We start from the raw sequence: 20,798 nt of genomic DNA on the forward strand, positions 1-20,798 counted from the left end.
TATCATTTTCTTAATTGAAGACATTTCAATTAAAAATAAGTATATACAGCACTAAGTTCGGCCGGGCCGAATCTTAAATACCCAATTCCTTTGAAATTTCAGGAGGGCTTGAGGACACTTCCCGAAGATAAATTTAAAGATTTCACCTGTGAGGACTATATCAGATTCTGGATTTATAAGAACCATTTTGGTTTGAGTTTTAGAGGAATCTATAACATCTCTTGTAAGTGTGCAAGAAAATTATAAAATAACGTCTTGATTAGAAATCTTAAATCTGTAGAAGTAAAATCTGGAAATTTTACATTGAGTTTCAAGCAATTTTCATGATCAGTGCGCTTTCTACACCCTCAAGAAGTGAAATCGGTCTATATGGAGGCATTACCAAATGGACCGATAAAAACTTAATACCAGAATATTTACAATTTCAGGCAAATCAGATAAAAACTTCGGAATCTAGAAGCCCAAGAAGTAAAATCGGAAAATCGGTCTATATGGGGGCTATACCAAAATATGGACCGATACTCACCATTTTCGGCACATCTCTTTATGGTCTTAAAATACCTCTAGATTTCCAATTTCAGACAAATTGGATAAAAACTACGGTTTCTATAAGCCCAAGACCCCAAATCGGGAGGTCGTTTTATATGGGGCCCATACCAAAACATGGACCGATACTCACAATTTATGGCACACGTATTTGTGGTCCTACAATACCTCTAGATTTCCAATTTCAGGTAAATTGAATAAAAACTGCGGTTTATATAAGCCCAAGAAGTAAAATCGGGAGATCGGTCTATATGGGGGCTATACCAAAATATGGACCGATACTCACAATTTTTGGCACACGTATTTGTGGTCCTACAATACCTCTAGATTTCCAATTTCAGGTAAATTGAATAAAAACTGCGGTTTCTATAAGCCCAAGAAGTAAAATCGGGAGATCGGTCTATATGGGGGCTATACCAAAACATGGACCAATACTCACCATTTTTGGCACATCTCTTTATGGTCATAAAATACCTCTAGATTTCAAATTTCAGGCAAATTGGATAAAAACTACGATTTCTATAAGCCCAAGACCCCAAATCGGGAGGTCGGTTTATATGGGGACTATATCAAAACCTGGACCGATATAGCCCATCTTCGAACTTGACCTGCCTGCAGACAAAAGACGAGTTTGTGCAAAATTTCAGCACGATTGCTTCATTATTGAAGACTGTGGCGAGATTACAACAGACAGACAGACAGACGGACAGACGGACATCGTTATATCGTCTTAGAATTTCTCCCTGATCAAGAATATATATACTTTATATAGTCGGAAATCGATATTTCGATGTGTTACAAACGGAATGACAAACTTATTATACCCCCGTCACCATTCTATGGTGGTGGGTATAATTAATTGGATCAATTAATTTTGTGATTAAATCAGAACAAATTCTTTTTTGTGTGTAGAATTCTTGATGTTTTGGTAGATTTTGCAAACTATTCCTCGTTAATTAAGAGGTACTTCAATTTTCTATAGAAGTAAATTTTTGACAAAATTTCCTATAGAAAAAAATTTTTTACAACATAACTTTTTTTGAAAAAAAAGAAAAATATACAAAATTCTCTATAAAAAAAGTACAAAATTTCCTATAGAAAAACAATTTGAAAAAATTTCCTATCGAAATAAACTTTTGAAAAAATGTGTTATAGAAATTTTGAGAAAATGTTCTAGTAAATTTTCTCTAGAAATACAATTATGGGAAAATTCTCTATAAATACAATTGGGAGAAGATGTTCTATAAATTTAAAATTTTGACAAAATGTTCTATAGAAATAAAATTTTTACAAATTTTTTTAAGAAATAAATAAACCTATTTTCCAAAGCAAAAAAAACAAATTTTCATACTAACCACAAAATTTTAATCAAAAAACTCAAACAATTTTTATACCCATATGTTTGCAACACCCAGAAGGAGACGAGATAGACACATGGTGTCTTTGACAAAAATGCTCAGGGTGGGTTCCTGAGTCGATATAGCGATGTCCGTCTGTCCGTCTGTCCGTGAACACATTTTTGTAATCAAAGTCTAGGTCGCAGTTTTAGTCCAATCGACTTCAAATTTGGTACAAGTGTGTGTTTTGGCTCAGAATAGATCCCTATTGATTTTGGAAGAAATCGGTTCAGATTTAGATATAGCTCCCATATATATATTTCGCCCGATATGCACTTATATGGCCCCAGAAGCCAGAGTTTTACCCTAATTTGCTTAAAATTTTGCACAAGAAGAACAATTAGTACTATAGTCAAGTGTGCCAAATTTTATTGAAATCGGTTCAGATTTAGATATAGCTCCCATATATATCTTTCGCCCGATATGCACTAATATGGACCCAGCAGCCAGAGTTTTATACCGATTTGCTTGAAATTTTGTATTAGCATAACACTTAGTCGTATAGTCAAGTGTGCAAAATTTGATTGAAATCGGTTCAGATTTAGATATAGCTCCCATATATATCTTTCGCCCGATATGGACTTATATGGCCCCAGAAGCCAGATTTTTGGCCGAATTTGGTTGAAATTTTGCACTAGGAGTACAATTAGCAGTATAGTCAAGTGGGCAAAATTTGATTGAAATCGGTTCAGATTTAGATATAGCTCCCATATATATCTTTCGCCCGATATGGACTAATATGGTCCTAAAAGCTAGAGTTTTGACCCAATTTGGTTGAAATTTTGCACAGTGAGTAGATTTAGCATTCTAGCTATGTGTGCCAAATTTGATTGAAATCGGTTCAGATTTATATATAGCTCCCATATATAGCTTTCGCCCGATTTACACTCATATGACCACAGAGGCCAATTTTTAACTCCGATTTAGTTGAAATTTTGCACAGGGAGTAGATTTAGCATTGTATCTATGTGCGCCAAATTTGGTTCAAATCGATTCAGATTTAGATATAGCTCCCACATATATATCTTTCGCCCGATATGCACTAATATGGACCCAGCAGCCAGAGTTTTATACCGATTTGCTTGAAATTTTGTATTAGCATAACACTTAGTTGTATAGTCAAGTGTGCAAAATTTGATTGAAATCGGTTCAGATTTAGATATAGCTTCCATATATATTTTTCGCCCGATATGGACTTATATGGCCCCAGAAGCCCGAGTTTTGGCCGAATTTGGTTGAAATTTTGCACTAGGAGTATAATTAGTAGTATAGTCAAGTGTGCAAAATTTGATTGAAATCGGTTCAGATTTAGATATAGCTTCCATATATATTTTTCGCCCGATATGGACTTATATGGCCCCAGACGCCCGAGTTTTGGCCCAATTTGGTTGAAATTTTGCACAGGGAGTAGATTTAGCATTCTAGCTATGCGTGCCAAATTTGATTGAAATCGGTTCAGATTTATATATAGCTCCCATATATAGCTTTTGCCCGATTTACACTCATATGACCACAGAGGCCAATTTTTTGCTCCGATTTAGTTGAAATTTTTCACATGGAGTAGAATTAGCATTGTAGCTATGCGTGCCAAATTTGGTTGAAATCGGTTCAGATGTAGATATAGCTCCCATATATATGTTTTTCTGATTTCGACAAAAATGGTCAAAATACCAACATTTTCCTTGTTAAATCGCCACTGTTTAGTCGAAAAGTTGTAAAAATGACTCTAATTTTCCTAAACTTGTAATACATATATATCGAGCGATAAATCATAAATAAACTTTTGCGAATTTTCTTTAAAATTGCTTCAGATTTAAATGTTTCCCATATTTTTTTACTAAAATTGTGTTCCACCCTAGTGCATTAGCCAACTTAAATTTTGAGTCTATAGATTTTGTAAAAGTCTATCAAATTCTGTCCAAATCAAGTGATATATTTAAATGTATGTATTTGGGACGAACCTTTATATAGCACCCAACACATTTGACGGATGTGATATGGTATCAAAAATTTAGATCTACAAAGTGGTGCAGGGTATAATATAGTCGGTCCCGCCCGACTTTAGACTTTCCTTACTTGTTTTTTTTTTTTTTTTAATTTTGTTTTAAAATTTTGGTAGATTATTTTTAGCACGAGTGTCAACCATGGTCGGTATCTGTATGTTGACAGAAAGTGGGGAAAAAGTATTGGCTAGCGAAGGACAATACGTCGATTCAGTCAGTCGGTTACATTTGTATTTAGACCGGTATTATCTCGACATCAACGGCAAAGCCGATTCACGTATTGAGCCAAAAGACGAGTCATTTTCTTGGCGTGGTATGTTATCCGGACGATGACAGAAAGTAGGGAAAAAGCAGTGGTTAGCGAAGGACAATGCGTCGCGTTATCTGTTTGTTACATTTTTTCGGAAGAAAATCTTAAACATTTGAACAATTTTCGCATTTTAATATGCGCTCCCAATATCAACTATGTTATCTATCAAGCGAGTTTTTGGATACACTTACATTTTCATGTTAAACTTATCTCTTCTCTTTTATCTTGCTTTTATTTATACTGTACTGTAGTTGTTAATTTGTACCTTTGTAAGCATTTTGTTCTGTATCGGCATCAATTCTGCCTTTTTGGATAAATCACCAATGTCAAAACTCACCTGAAAGTAGAAAAAAAAACACACATTTTATATGAAATTTATATGAGCGCTACATATGTTATAATAATGGACCGATATGGATTAATTAACGTACACCCTCAAAAAAAATCGCTTCTGTAACATATACCCCAAACACATTTTGCTTCAAGCATATATATATTTTCAGGATTGGTCCAAACAAAATATTGTTTGTTTTGTTCAAACATATTATGTTTCACCTTAGGGCATAGGCTGGTAGAAAAAAAATTTTAATGAAATTTTCTTTGTGTGGATATATTTTTAAGGCGCCAATATTCCATTCCATTATTTTAATTGCAGCATACTCTCTAGGTATCTCTCTTTCTAAACACATATATATTTATGGGCTATATCTAAATGAATATATGTTTGCATCTAAGCATATTATATTTACAAACATTTTATGTTCCAAACATAATATGTTCTAACATATTAACATATATATCCCAACCATGTTATGCTAGTTTATGAACATTATATGCTTGCACTTAAAAATAATGTGTTAACAAATTTGAGTTTCAAACATATAATTTTTACACCCAAACATATGAAAAACAGTCTTTTTTCGTCCATGTAGTAACTATAACCTACTTATTCTTATACTCTAAACCTCCATTAAATTATTTGACAATATTCCTCATATTTGACACAGGGTTATACTCTGCGGTACCCCTTGTGTCACCAAATATCGATTCAGTTTTAGATTTCCCATATTTTTTTTACCAATTTTCACAAAATTTGACCATGTTACACAAATTAATGGACCAATTTTTGTCACTTTTTATAATAGACTTAATTTTGGTAGTACACTAAAAAATAATTCTTTCCTTCCAAATTTAGACACCCAACAAATATCGCATCCCATTTGCTTTTCACTGTAAGGAACTGTGTTTGGAAGAAAAGTATATATTATTTGCGATAAACGTTGATTCTTTTACAGGGGTAAAAACAATTTCATAAAGACGCAACTCATTTTTTTTATTTTTCTGGCTAATTGCATCTTCTTTCACATCGCGAGGTTTATTTAGTTCTTAACACGTTTTCCTCTAATACAAACAATGTAGAAGAAATTATCCGATTTTATATTTTTTTTTTTTAATTTTACCTTTCGCCTGGACGAAGAATCGAACCGCGGACCTTACAGTTTGTAAGCCAACACACTGTCCATAGGGCTACATAGCTGTTATTGCCATCAACAGAAAATTATCGCTATAACCAACAACGCATACAGCTAAGCAGTTCTATTTATAGAGCATAGTTTTGGGCTCCCACGAATAGATGTAAAGCAACTTTTTTAGAGAAACATACCTTTAGTTGGCCACTTGCCACCATAGTGCAATGGTTAGCATGCCTACCTTGTATATACAGGGTCGTGGGTTCAAACCCAGTTTCGACCAAACACAAAAAAGTTTTTCAGCGGTGGATTATCCCACCTAAGCCACCGTGGTGCAATGGTTAGCATGCCCGTCTTGAATACACAAGGTCGTGGGTTCGATTCCTGCTTCGACCGAACACCAAAAAGTTTTTCAGCGGTAGATTATCCCACCTCAGTAATGCTGGTGACATTTCTGAGGGTTTCAAAACTTCTCTAAGTGGTTTTACTGCAATGTGGAACGCCGTTCGGACTCGGCTATAAAAGGAGGTCCCTTGTCATTGAGCTTAACAAGGAATCGGGCAGCACTCAGTGATAAGAGAGAGGTTCACCAATGTGGTACCACAATTAACTGAATAGTCTAAGTGAGACTGAAATATCAGGCTGCCACTATACCTAACCTAACCTAGGAGAAAAAATATTGCTCTTACTATACTCGTACATCAGCTGGTGTGTTGGAGAACCCAGCAAAAAAAAAACGTCGCCAAAAAAGTAATGAAAATATTATTTTTGGATCCGGAAGTTGTGTAAAATTGACGCAGAATTTAAGATGGACTTGTCATAGGATGGAAGTCCTCCATTTTAACAGCCGTTGCACCGAATTTGCATCACTTGTTTAGGTGTGATCCGAATTCAATGTTTTGGATGTAAATTAAAAAATTCTGTGATATTTTGTCAAATAATTATTTTTTATACTTTTTAATGGATTCTAACGCTTGTCGGAAACGTTTGACCTCAAATATTTTAAAAAATTCATAAATTTTTCAGATTGGATTTAGCTTTTTTCTTTTCGACAAAATTTAAATGATTTGTACCATTTTATGTATTCTTACTCTGTTTGCAACCTATTTGAAACACAAAAAAATAAAATTATCCATTAAAAGTATGAAAAAACATGTTATAAAAATTGAATTAAAAGAACTTCCTGAGATGTTACAGTTGTTGCAGTTTTAAAGTTGTGCCTTTGGAAGAACTTCCAAATTTTTTTGCTGGGAACTTACTGAAATACCTTTTGTACGTTTTGATGATGTTTTCATTAACGGTTTCCAAAGGTTATCTCCAGCCCTTCAGAATAAGAAGGGTCCAAGGTTTTTCAATTCTGTGTATATTTCCTAGAGTTCCACTGTTTGTCCTTTATCAATCTCTTTTTTACTCTCTAGAGTGCAAACGAACATAAATTAATTTGTCTGTTGAACTGTCACTTAAGTTAATGAATCTGTATGAGCTCCTAAGTGTCAACCAGTTGAATAGGAAAAATGAAAAAATATAACCAACCAGAATTGACAGACAGAAAGAAGGCAACAAAAACAAAAAATAAAACAAAAATGACCTTTTTTCTGGAAATTTTTTAAGATTGACCCTAAATCTTTTGTGTGAAGTTCTCAGACAATTTCATTTCATTGTGATTTTCCGGAGCCAGACAAAAACATTTCATGGCAATCTCCACGAGTATATCTCGTGTAAAGAAAAAGAAAAATGGATAGAAAATAAATACAAGACTATCTTTGGCCATGGCCTTCACTACATATTTAAGCTTTTATTTATACATAATTTAAAAATTTAACTAACAAATTTACAATTTAAACAAGTACATACAGCCGTAAGTTCTGTCAGACTGAATCTTAAAACCTCACCATCATGAATCAAATATAATAGATTCCTTTGAAAACTCATAATCGTAGCTTGCTATATAAAATTTCGGGAGGATTTGATCACAGATATTCTCCCTTGCAGATGGGTTCAAATGGTAATCTTCATATGGAGGCCTACATAAGATTCTGGATTAATACAAACCAGTTTTGTTTTAATTTTAGAGGAACGAAGAGGCACGAAAATCCGATAGAATAACACCTTTCATATGATTTGAAATTCAAAATCTATAGATTTTTAACCCCATTACTCGAATGATCACGATGATTAAGCTCGTGAAATGTTTCTTTCTAGTTTCGTGCAATTTAGATGACCAGTGCACCGTCTATCCCCTCAAGAAGATAAATGGGTTTATATTAGGATTATATAGATTAACAAATTCACGACGATCGGATAGAGAAGAGATTTTTGGATGTACACTAATACCCAGCAAAAAAAGCGTCGTTAAAAAAGTAGTGAAAATGTTCTTTTTGGATCCGGCAGCTGTGATAACATTTTGACAAAATTTTCTATAGAAATAAAATTTTGACAAAATTTTCTATAGAAATAAAATTTTGACAAAATTTTCTATAGAAATAAAATTTTGTCAAAATTTTCTATAGAAATAAAATTTTAACAAAATTTTCTATAGAAATAAAATTTTAACAAAATTTTCTATAGAAATAAAATTTTAACAAAATTTCTATAGAAATACAATTTTGACAAAATTTTCTATAGAAATAAAATTTTGACAAAATTTTCTATAGAAATAAAATTTTGACAAAATTTTCTATTGAAATAAAATTTTGACAAAATTTTCTATAGAAATAACATTTTGACAAAATTTTCTATAGAAATAAAATTTATACAAATTTATACATACAATTTATACAAATTTTTCCATAGAAATAAAAAAATAACAAAAAAACGAATGGAATATTTTCTATAGAAATAAAATTTTGACAAAATTTTCTATAGAAATAAAATTTTGACAAAATTTTCTATAGAAATAAAATTTTGACAAAATTTTCTATAGAAATAAAATTTTGACAAAATTTTCTATAGAAATAAAATTTTGACAAAATTTTCTATAGAAATAAAATTTTGACCAAATTTTCTATAGAAATAACATTTTGACAAAAATTTTCTATAGAAATAAAATGTTGACAACATTTTCTATAGAAATAAAAATTTTAACAAAATTTTCTATAGAAATAAAATTTTGACAACATTTTCTATAGAAATAAAAATTTTAACAAAATTTTCTATAGAAATACAATTTTGACAAAATTTTTTATAGAAATAAAATTTTGACAAAATTTCCTATAGAAATAAAATTTTGACAAAATTTTCTATAGAAATAAAATTTTGGTTTGTACGAATTTATTTCGGCAAACCTTTTTTCGGAAGGTTCAAGTCTGGTTCACTTTTGGGTTTAGTGAACTGCCTGAATTTATTCTGATAATTGGTTGATAGTTTTGCTGCAAGTAGAGGATGCTGATGAGGAATGTGGTAATTCCGAAACGTGCGTCCATCCAACCATCTTGCAGTCTATAGGGCTATGCCCAAATAAATTTGACAAACATTCATTTCCTCTGTTGGTTAAACTACACTTGTAGTTGAGTCAATGCATAGTTTTAGGCTGAAATCAAAAACAACAAGAATGATTAAAGAAAAAACCAACAATAACAAAAAAACGAATGGAATATTTTCTATAGAAATAAAATTTTGACAAAATTTTCTATAGAAATAAAATTTTGACAAAATTTTCTATAGAAATAAAAATTTTAACAAAATGTTCTATAGGAAGTAAATTTATACATAAAATTTGTACAAATTTTTTCTATAGAAATAAAATTTTGATAAAATTTTCTATAGAAATAACATTTGGACAAAATTTCCTATAAAGATAAAATTTCTTATAAAGATAAAATTTTTACAAAATTTTCTATAGAAATAAAATTTTGACAAAATTTTCTATAGAAATAACATTTTGACAAAATTTTCTATAGAAATAAAATTTTGACAAAATTTTCTATAGAAATAAAATGGTGACAAAATTTTCTATAGAGAGATAAAATTTTGACAAAATTTTCTATAGAAATAAAATTTTTACTAAATTTTCTATATACATAAAATTTTGACAAAATTTTCTATAGAAATAAAATTTTGACAAAATTTTCTATAGAAATAAAATTTTGACAAAATTTTCTATAGAAATAAAATTTTGACAAAATTTTCTATAGAAATAAAATTTTGACAAAATTTTCTATAGAAGTAAAATTTTGACAAAATTTTCTATAGAAATAAAATTTTGACAAAATTTTCTATAGAAACAAAGTTTTGACAAAATTTTCTATATACATAAAATGTTGACAAAATTTTCTATATACATAAAATTTTGACAAAATTTTCTATAGAGATAAAATTGTGACAAAAATTTTCTACAGAGATAAAATTTTGACAAAATTTTCTATAGACATAAAATTTTGACAAAATTTTCTATAAAGATAAAATTTTGACAAATTTTTCTATAGAAATAAAATTTTGACAAAATTTTCTATTGAGATCAAATTTTGAAAAAAATTTCTATAGAAATTAAATTTTGACAAAATTTTCTATAGAAATTAAATTTTGACAAAATTTTCTATAGAGATAAAATTTTGACTAATTTTTCTTAGAGATAAATTTTTGACAAAATTTCGTATAGCGATAAAATTTTGACAAAATTTTCTATAGAAATAAAATTTTGACAAAATTTTCTATTGAGATAAAATTTTGAAAAAAAATTCTATAGAAATTAAATTTTGACAAAATTTTCTATAGAAATTAAATTTTGACAAAATTTTCTATAGAGATAAAATTTTGACTAATTTTTCTTAGAGATAAATTTTTGACAAAATTTCTTATAGCGATAAAATTTTGACAAAATTTTCTATAGAAATAAAATTTTGACAAAATTTTCTATTGATATAAAATTTTGACAAAATTTTATATAGAAATAAAATTTTGACAAAATTTTCTATAGAAATAAAATTTTGACAAAATTTTCTATAGAGATAAAATTTTGACTAATGTTTCTTAGAGATAAATTTTTGACAAAATTTCTTATAGCGATAAAATTTTGACAAAATTTTCTATAGAAATACAATTTTGACAAAATTTTCTATAGAAATAAAATTTTGACAAAATTTTCTATAGAAATAAAATTTTGACAAAATTTTCTATAGAAATAACATTTTGAAAAAATATTCTATAGAAATAAAATTTTGACAAAATTATCTATAGAAATAAAATTTTGACAAAATTTTCTATAGAAATAAAATTTTGACAAAATTTCCTATAAAGATAAAATTTTGATAAAATTTCCTATAAATATAAAATTTTGACAAAATTTTCTATAGAAATAAAATTTTGACAAAATTTTCCATAGAAATAAAATTTTGACAAAATTTTCTATAGAAATAAAATTTTAACAAAATTTTCTATAGAAACAAAATTTTAACAAAATTTTCTATAGAAATGAAATTTTGATAAAATTTTCTATAGAAATACAATTTTGATAAAATTTTTACAAAATTTTCTATAGAAATAAAATTTTGACAAAATTTTCTATAGAAATAACATTTTGATAAAATTTTCTATAGAAATAAAATTTTGACAAAAATTTCTATAGAAATAAAATGGTGACAAAATTTTCTATAGAGAGATAAAATTTTGACAAAATTTTCTATAGAGATAAAATTTTGACAAAATTTTCTATAGAGATAAATTTTGACAAAATTTTCTATAGGGAAAAAATTTTGAGAAAATTTTCTATAGAAATAAAATTTTGACAAAATTTTCTATAGAGATAAAATTTTGACAAAAAAAAATTTTCTATAGAAATAAAATTTTAACAAAATTTTCTATAGAAATAAAATTTTGATAAAATTTTCTATAGAAATACAATTTTGACAAAATTTTCTATAGAAATACAATTTTGACAAAATTTTCTATAGAGATAAAATTCTGACATTTTTTTTTTTTTATTTCAATCGAAATCTTCATAAATTAAATTAATTTGATAAATTTTGAGAAAACTTCAAATAATACCTTTGTTTTATTTTTCTTACAGTGCTATGAAACATCTGGACTCTTTGTTGGTGATTCTATGGATGGTTTGGCCACAATACCCGCCCTGCATCATGAGCCGCCACCTTCATATGATGCAGTGGTGGCTATGCAGGAACAACAACAACTACTATTGCAACAACAACAACAATTGTTAATGCAACAATTACAAAATAATTCTCCACCACCAGGCTATAGATCATCATTAGATGTTAGTTGTATATTGGCAGCTCGTGCTGCAGCTCTAACACCTCCGGTCTTGAGTATGGGCTCAAGTGATGCCAATTCTCTGGCAACATCCACTTTAAATGTACGATCAACATCAAATCTAGGACGTACACCACCAGATGGCAGTACTGATTGTAATGGTAATCGATCGGATGTTAATGCCATCATGCCCACAACTTCGGCGGCAGGTTCATCCATCCAGCATCCATCTAACTTTTTGAGAGTTACCACCAATAAACAACAACAGCAAAGGCAACGAAATCTCCCAGGAACAACGTTAGCCAATTTTAATATGAAAAAGGTATTGCAGGCACAATCATGTTGTTCCCTACAAAGAGCTGAAGTGGAAAATATGTGGAATGCAGCCGCAGCTGCTTTGGCAGCCAGATCCAATCACATGGCCAATGATCCAAGAAGTTCAGCAGGCTCGACCAGCTCACCGACTTTGGTAATGCAAAATCGCAAACTTTCAAACGCCCAAGGGAATTCCTCAAAATCTCAGACTCCGGAAACATTTGGAAGTCGGTATTTGAAACAGCAGAATAACTACTACAGGCGTGGTTGTCCTCTCTGTGGGAAATTTCGCTATGATAACGAATCCATGTTGTCCATATCGATGGAAAGCGATTTGGATACCATGGCCACTGGGGGTAATACTCCTGGAGATAATGCCAATCATGGAAATCACAATGATGATGTGAGCAACAATGGCATGAGTAGAGATGAAAATCTCAATTGTCTATCAAGTAGTACGGCCGGTGATGAAGATGGAGAAGATGATGAATGTTCCTGTCTGCATACAAATCGCAGACGTGCAAACCGTCAGTCTTTAAGAAATTCGGAAGCCATAGCTGTGGCCATAGTTAATCCATATCAGAATGAGAATAATAGCAATGACAGTATTCATCATCAGAATATGGCCAATTCCAATGCGGTCGAAGAGAATATAGAGCTACTAGCAGCTCCTGATTTAAATGCCAATGTATCAGATGGATCCCAGATGGAAATATCCACCTTGACAAATAACAATGGCTCTTCTGGTGAGGTCGAGGAACCCTCATGTTCCCATGGCAATTCCCAAATTGAAACCAGTCCAGCAGTAACGGAAACAGATACAGAGGCGGCAACAAGGCCAACCAATACCAACCAAACCACCACCACACCCACATCCACATCCAGTGGTGCTGCACCCATTGATTTGGATTGTATCAATGACAATGGTATCATTAGTCTGGATATGAGCAAAATTATTGATAAAACTGGTTTACCCACCTATGATGCAGCTCTAAAATTGGAATCAAGTGGTTATGTTTGATCTCTAAAAAGCTAGAAGAGGAGCTCTTCTGCCACCAGCACCTATTTATGTTGATTTTTAAAATTTCCACAAATTTGAAGAGAGTTGAAAACTTTCAAATTTACACAAAAGTGCTTTATAGTATTAAATGAAGAAAACAAAAAAACAGAAAACAAATAAGAGAATGAATGTGAAAGTAAATCTGTGTTTTATTAAAATTTAATTGGACGAAGGAAAAGTGATATGTTTGAAGGCAAAGTCGACTATCAAAAATATTTATTCACGAGATTCAAGTGTAATTCACATTGGGTTTAAACGAATTTATTCTCAAAAATGGTTGATAGTTGAGCTGCAAATAGACGATGGTAATGAAATGATTTACAATGTTCCCTTATACGAGTTTCAGGCATTTCAAAAGATCTATACACAGAAAAAACCATAAAAAAACATCACCAAAATATTTCTAATTAAAAACTTAATTGATGCTGAACACTTTTTCAAATAAAAAACAAGTAAGGAAAGTCTAAATTTGGGCGGGGCCGACTATATTATACCCTACACCACTTTGTAGATATAAATTTTCGATTCCATATCAAATTTCTATAGAAATTAAATTTTGACAAAATTTTCTATAGAAATTAAATTTTGACAAAATTTTCTATAGAGATAAAATTTTGACTAATTTTTCTTAGAGATAAATTTTTGACAAAATTTCGTATAGCGATAAAATTTTGACAAAATTTTCTATAGAAATAAAATTTTGACAAAATTTTCTATTGAGATAAAATTTTGAAAAAAAATTCTATAGAAATTAAATTTTGACAAAATTTTCTATAGAGATAAAATTTTGACTAATTTTTCTTAGAGATAAATTTTTGACAAAATTTCTTATAGCGATAAAATTTTGACAAAATTTTCTATAGAAATAAAATTTTGACAAAATTTTCTATTGATATAAAATTTTGACAAAATTTTATATAGAAATAAAATTTTGACAAAATTTTCTATAGAAATAAAATTTTGACAAAATTTTCTATAGAGATAAAATTTTGACTAATGTTTCTTAGAGATAAATTTTTGACAAAATTTCTTATAGCGATAAAATTTTGACAAAATTTTCTATAGAAATACAATTTTGACAAAATTTTCTATAGAAATAAAATTTTGACAAAATTTTCTATAGAAATAAAATTTTGACAAAATTTTCTATAGAAATAACATTTTGAAAAAATATTCTATAGAAATAAAATTTTGACAAAATTATCTATAGAAATAAAATTTTGACAAAATTTTCTATAGAAATAAAATTTTGACAAAATTTCCTATAAAGATAAAATTTTGATAAAATTTCCTATAAATATAAAATTTTGACAAAATTTTCTATAGAAATAAAATTTTGACAAAATTTTCCATAGAAATAAAATTTTGACAAAATTTTCTATAGAAATAAAATTTTAACAAAATTTTCTATAGAAACAAAATTTTAACAAAATTTTCTATAGAAATGAAATTTTGATAAAATTTTCTATAGAAATACAATTTTGATAAAATTTTTACAAAATTTTCTATAGAAATAAAATTTTGACAAAATTTTCTATAGAAATAACATTTTGATAAAATTTTCTATAGAAATAAAATTTTGACAAAAATTTCTATAGAAATAAAATGGTGACAAAATTTTCTATAGAGAGATAAAATTTTGACAAAATTTTCTATAGAGATAAAATTTTGACAAAATTTTCTATAGAGATAAATTTTGACAAAATTTTCTATAGGGAAAAAATTTTGAGAAAATTTTCTATAGAAATAAAATTTTGACAAAATTTTCTATAGAGATAAAATTTTGACAAAAAAAAATTTTCTATAGAAATAAAATTTTAACAAAATTTTCTATAGAAATAAAATTTTGATAAAATTTTCTATAGAAATACAATTTTGACAAAATTTTCTATAGAAATACAATTTTGACAAAATTTTCTATAGAGATAAAATTCTGACATTTTTTTTTTTTTATTTCAATCGAAATCTTCATAAATTAAATTAATTTGATAAATTTTGAGAAAACTTCAAATAATACCTTTGTTTTATTTTTCTTACAGTGCTATGAAACATCTGGACTCTTTGTTGGTGATTCTATGGATGGTTTGGCCACAATACCCGCCCTGCATCATGAGCCGCCACCTTCATATGATGCAGTGGTGGCTATGCAGGAACAACAACAACTACTATTGCAACAACAACAACAATTGTTAATGCAACAATTACAAAATAATTCTCCACCACCAGGCTATAGATCATCATTAGATGTTAGTTGTATATTGGCAGCTCGTGCTGCAGCTCTAACACCTCCGGTCTTGAGTATGGGCTCAAGTGATGCCAATTCTCTGGCAACATCCACTTTAAATGTACGATCAACATCAAATCTAGGACGTACACCACCAGATGGCAGTACTGATTGTAATGGTAATCGATCGGATGTTAATGCCATCATGCCCACAACTTCGGCGGCAGGTTCATCCATCCAGCATCCATCTAACTTTTTGAGAGTTACCACCAATAAACAACAACAGCAAAGGCAACGAAATCTCCCAGGAACAACGTTAGCCAATTTTAATATGAAAAAGGTATTGCAGGCACAATCATGTTGTTCCCTACAAAGAGCTGAAGTGGAAAATATGTGGAATGCAGCCGCAGCTGCTTTGGCAGCCAGATCCAATCACATGGCCAATGATCCAAGAAGTTCAGCAGGCTCGACCAGCTCACCGACTTTGGTAATGCAAAATCGCAAACTTTCAAACGCCCAAGGGAATTCCTCAAAATCTCAGACTCCGGAAACATTTGGAAGTCGGTATTTGAAACAGCAGAATAACTACTACAGGCGTGGTTGTCCTCTCTGTGGGAAATTTCGCTATGATAACGAATCCATGTTGTCCATATCGATGGAAAGCGATTTGGATACCATGGCCACTGGGGGTAATACTCCTGGAGATAATGCCAATCATGGAAATCACAATGATGATGTGAGCAACAATGGCATGAGTAGAGATGAAAATCTCAATTGTCTATCAAGTAGTACGGCCGGTGATGAAGATGGAGAAGATGATGAATGTTCCTGTCTGCATACAAATCGCAGACGTGCAAACCGTCAGTCTTTAAGAAATTCGGAAGCCATAGCTGTGGCCATAGTTAATCCATATCAGAATGAGAATAATAGCAATGACAGTATTCATCATCAGAATATGGCCAATTCCAATGCGGTCGAAGAGAATATAGAGCTACTAGCAGCTCCTGATTTAAATGCCAATGTATCAGATGGATCCCAGATGGAAATATCCACCTTGACAAATAACAATGGCTCTTCTGGTGAGGTCGAGGAACCCTCATGTTCCCATGGCAATTCCCAAATTGAAACCAGTCCAGCAGTAACGGAAACAGATACAGAGGCGGCAACAAGGCCAACCAATACCAACCAAACCACCACCACACCCACATCCACATCCAGTGGTGCTGCACCCATTGATTTGGATTGTATCAATGACAATGGTATCATTAGTCTGGATATGAGCAAAATTATTGATAAAACTGGTTTACCCACCTATGATGCAGCTCTAAAATTGGAATCAAGTGGTTATGTTTGATCTCTAAAAAGCTAGAAGAGGAGCTCTTCTGCCACCAGCACCTATTTATGTTGATTTTTAAAATTTCCACAAATTTGAAGAGAGTTGAAAACTTTCAAATTTACACAAAAGTGCTTTATAGTATTAAATGAAGAAAACAAAAAAACAGAAAACAAATAAGAGAATGAATGTGAAAGTAAATCTGTGTTTTATTAAAATTTAATTGGACGAAGGAAAAGTGATATGTTTGAAGGCAAAGTCGACTATCAAAAATATTTATTCACGAGATTCAAGTGTAATTCACATTGGGTTTAAACGAATTTATTCTCAAAAATGGTTGATAGTTGAGCTGCAAATAGACGATGGTAATGAAATGATTTACAATGTTCCCTTATACGAGTTTCAGGCATTTCAAAAGATCTATACACAGAAAAAACCATAAAAAAACATCACCAAAATATTTCTAATTAAAAACTTAATTGATGCTGAACACTTTTTCAAATAAAAAACAAGTAAGGAAAGTCTAAATTTGGGCGGGGCCGACTATATTATACCCTACACCACTTTGTAGATATAAATTTTCGATTCCATATCACATCCGTCAAATGTGTTGGGGGCTATATAAAGGTTTGTCCCGAATACATACATTTAAATATCACTCGATCTGGACAGAATTTGATAGACTTCTACAAAATCTATAGACTCAAAATTTAAGTCGGCTAATGCACTATGGTGGAACACAATGTTAGTAAAAAACAAGTAAGGAAAGTCTAAAGTCGGGCGGGGCCGACTATATTATACCCTGCACCACTTAGTAGATCTAAATTTTCGATACAATATCACATTCGTCAAAAGTGTTGGGGGCTATATATAAAGGTTTGTCCCAAATACATACATTTAAATATCACTCGATCTGGACAGAATATGATAGACTTCTACAAAATCTTTAGACTCAAAAATTAAGTCGGCTAATGCACTAGTGTGGAACACAATGTTAGTAAAAAAATATGGGAAACATTTAAATCTGAAGCAAGTTTAAGGAAACATCGCAAAAGTTTATTTATGATTTATCGCTCGATATATATGTATTAGAAGTTTAGGAAAATTAGAGTAATTTTTACAACTTTTCGACTAAGCAGTGGCGATTTTACAAGGAAAATGTTGGTATTTTGACCATTTTTGTCGAAATCAGAAAACATATATATGGGAGCTATATCTAAATCTGAACCGATTACAACCAAATTTGGCACGCATAGCAACAATGCTAATTCTACTCCCTGTGCAAAATTTCAACTAAATCGGAGTTAAAAATTGGCCTCTGTGGTCATATGAGTGTAAATCGGACGAAAGCTATAAAGGGAGATATATCTAAATCTGAACCGATTTCAACCAAATTTGGCACGCATAGCTACAATGCTAATTCTAATCCCTGTGCAAAATTTCAACTAAGTCAGAGCAAAAAATTGGCCTCTGTGGTCATATGAGTGTAAATCGGCCGAAAGCTATATATGGGAGCTATATCTAAATCCGAACCGATTTCAACCAAATTCAGCACGCATAGCTATAATGCTAATTCTACTCCCTGTGCAAAATTTCAACCAAATTGGGGTAAAACTCTGGCTTCTGGGACCGTATTAGTCCATATCGGCCGAAAGCTATATATGGGAGCTATATCTAAATCTGAACCGATTTCAACCAAATTTAGCACGCCTAGCTACAATGCTAATTCTAATCCCTGTGCAAAATTTCAACTAAATCGGAGCAAAAAATTGGCCTCTGTGGTCATATGAGTGTAAATCGGGCGAAAGCTATATATATGGGAGCTATATCTAAATCTGAACCGATTTCAACCAAATTTAGCACGCCTAGCTACAATGCTAATTCTAATCCCTGTGCAAAAATTCAACCAAATTGTGGTAAAACTCTGGCTTCTGGGACCGTATTAGTCCATATCGGGCGAAAGATATATATGGGAGCTATATCTAAATCTTAACCGATTTCTTCCAAAATCAATAGGGATCTATTCTGACCCAAACCACATACTTGTGCCAAATTTGAAGTCGATTGGACTAAAACTGCGACCTAGACTTTGATTACAGGTTAGGTTAGGTTAAAGTGGCAGCCCGATTAAGATTCAGTCTCACTTAGACTATTCAGTCCATTGTGATACCACATTAACTAAAAGTACCTATTACATATGGGCCATTCTAGTTATAACCGCTGAACCTTCTTGATTATTTTTTGTTGCTGAACCAACCAGATTGTTCCAAAAACATTAGCAGACTGCTTAAGTTAACGTTTTCCAAATCCGCCAGTAATCTGAAGCTATATGCTCCTAAAAGTTGCTTGCGCTTTACACAAAATGCAGGACACTCACACAAGAGGTGTTTAATTGATTCTTTTTCCTCCGCATCATGACAGCTCATACAATAGTCATTATACTTCGCGCCAATAGTTTTTGCAAAATCGCCTATCAGGCAGCGACCCGTTATAGCAGATATCAGGAGTGATATCTGACGGCTCGAGAACATTAGCATGTCTAGTGTGCGGTTTAAGTTGAAATGGGACCATATTTGCTTGGTGTCGTTACAACCCTTGGAATTCTCCCATCGAACATTTGCCATCATAACAGCCTTCTCACGCAGCATGAGCTTGCAGGTAGCTAGGGGCATACCAACAAATTCTAGTTCCCCTGGAATATGTAAGGTAGTCCCTAGCCTTGCCAACTCATCCGCTTCGCAGTTCCCCGGTATGTTCCTATGGCCAGGCACCCATATTAGGTGAATATTGTACTGCTCAGCCATCTCATTGAGAGATTTGCGGCAGTCGATGGCCGTTTTCGAGTTGAGGAACACAGAGTCCAAGGATTTTATAGCAGGTTGACTGTCTGAGTATATATTAATGCCCACAATTTTTGGAACATTACTTCTCAGCCAATTCGTCACCTCTCTTATTGCTAATATTTCAGCCTGAAAAACACTTATTGCTAATATTTCAGCCTGAAAAACACTACAGTGATTAGGTAATCTTTTCGCTATTCGAAGTTCCAGATCTTTAGAATATACTTCATAACCCACTTGTCCATCCAATTTGGAGCCATCAGTGTAGAAATCTATATATTCTTTATTCCCCGGGGTCTGTGTGCACCACGCCTCACTGTTGGGGATTAGAGTCTCAAACTTTTTGTCGAAAAGTGGACTCGCCAAAGTGTAATCCACTACGTTAGGCACATCTGGCATTATTTTGAGGACAGAACTGTGACCGTAACCTTTTTCCGACCACAGCGATAGTTCGCGCAACCGCACAGCCGTTGTTGCAGCTGACTGTTTGGCCAAAATGTCTAAGGGCAATAGATGCAGCATGACATTAAGGGAATTTGTTCCTGTCTTGCTGAATGCGCCTGAAATACACAAACATGCCATACGCTGAACTTTATCTAAACAAGTCGGTTTCATAAGTGCCGGCCACCAGACTACAACACCATATAGCATTATAGGTCTAACCACTGCCGTGTATAGCCAATGCACAATTTTTGGTTTTAGTCCCCACTTTTTTCCTATTGCCTTTTTGCACGAGTACAAAGCTACAGTTGCCTTTCTCGCCCTTTCTTCAATATTAAGCTTAAAGTTCAGCTTCCTGTCCAAAATAACGCCAAGGTATTTTGCACAATCACCAAAGGGAATTTCAATACCCCCTAAGAAAATAGGCCTAACCGTGGGAGTTTTGCGATCTTTGCAGTACATGACTAATTCTGTCTTTGCAGGATTTACCCCAAGACCATTGTCTTTCGCCCATTTCTCAGTCATTCGGAGGGCCCTCTGAATAATATCTCTGATTGTGGATGGGAATTTTCCCCTGACTGCCAGAGCTACATCATCTGCGTATGCCACCACTTTTATCCTTTCTTTTTCTAGAGTAACCAGAAGGCTATTTA

The 20,798-nt window shown here is 31.7% G+C and overlaps 2 protein-coding genes across 5 annotated transcripts in view; one reads left to right on the plus strand and one right to left on the minus strand.

The window, feature by feature from the left end:
- s-cup (spermiogenesis-related protein stanley-cup) overlaps positions 1-13,448 on the plus strand; it is a 34,076-nt gene extending 20,628 nt beyond the window's left edge. For all 3 annotated transcript variants that reach the window (XM_075311272.1, XM_075311274.1, XM_075311273.1), the window contains one exon: positions 11,730-13,448. In XM_075311272.1, the coding sequence (XP_075167387.1) occupies positions 11,730-13,268 (1,539 nt within the window). In that variant the 3' untranslated portion in view covers positions 13,269-13,448. The remainder of the gene's footprint in view (positions 1-11,729) is intronic.
- The window catches only part of fdl (beta acetylhexosaminidase fused lobes), a 245,327-nt gene that overhangs the window by 141,599 nt on the left and 82,930 nt on the right, over positions 1-20,798 (minus strand). The gene's annotated exons all lie outside the window — the stretch shown is intronic.

This window comes from Haematobia irritans, chromosome 5 (assembly GCF_050003625.1).
Source record: "Haematobia irritans isolate KBUSLIRL chromosome 5, ASM5000362v1, whole genome shotgun sequence".
NCBI lineage: Eukaryota > Metazoa > Arthropoda > Insecta > Diptera > Muscidae > Haematobia > Haematobia irritans.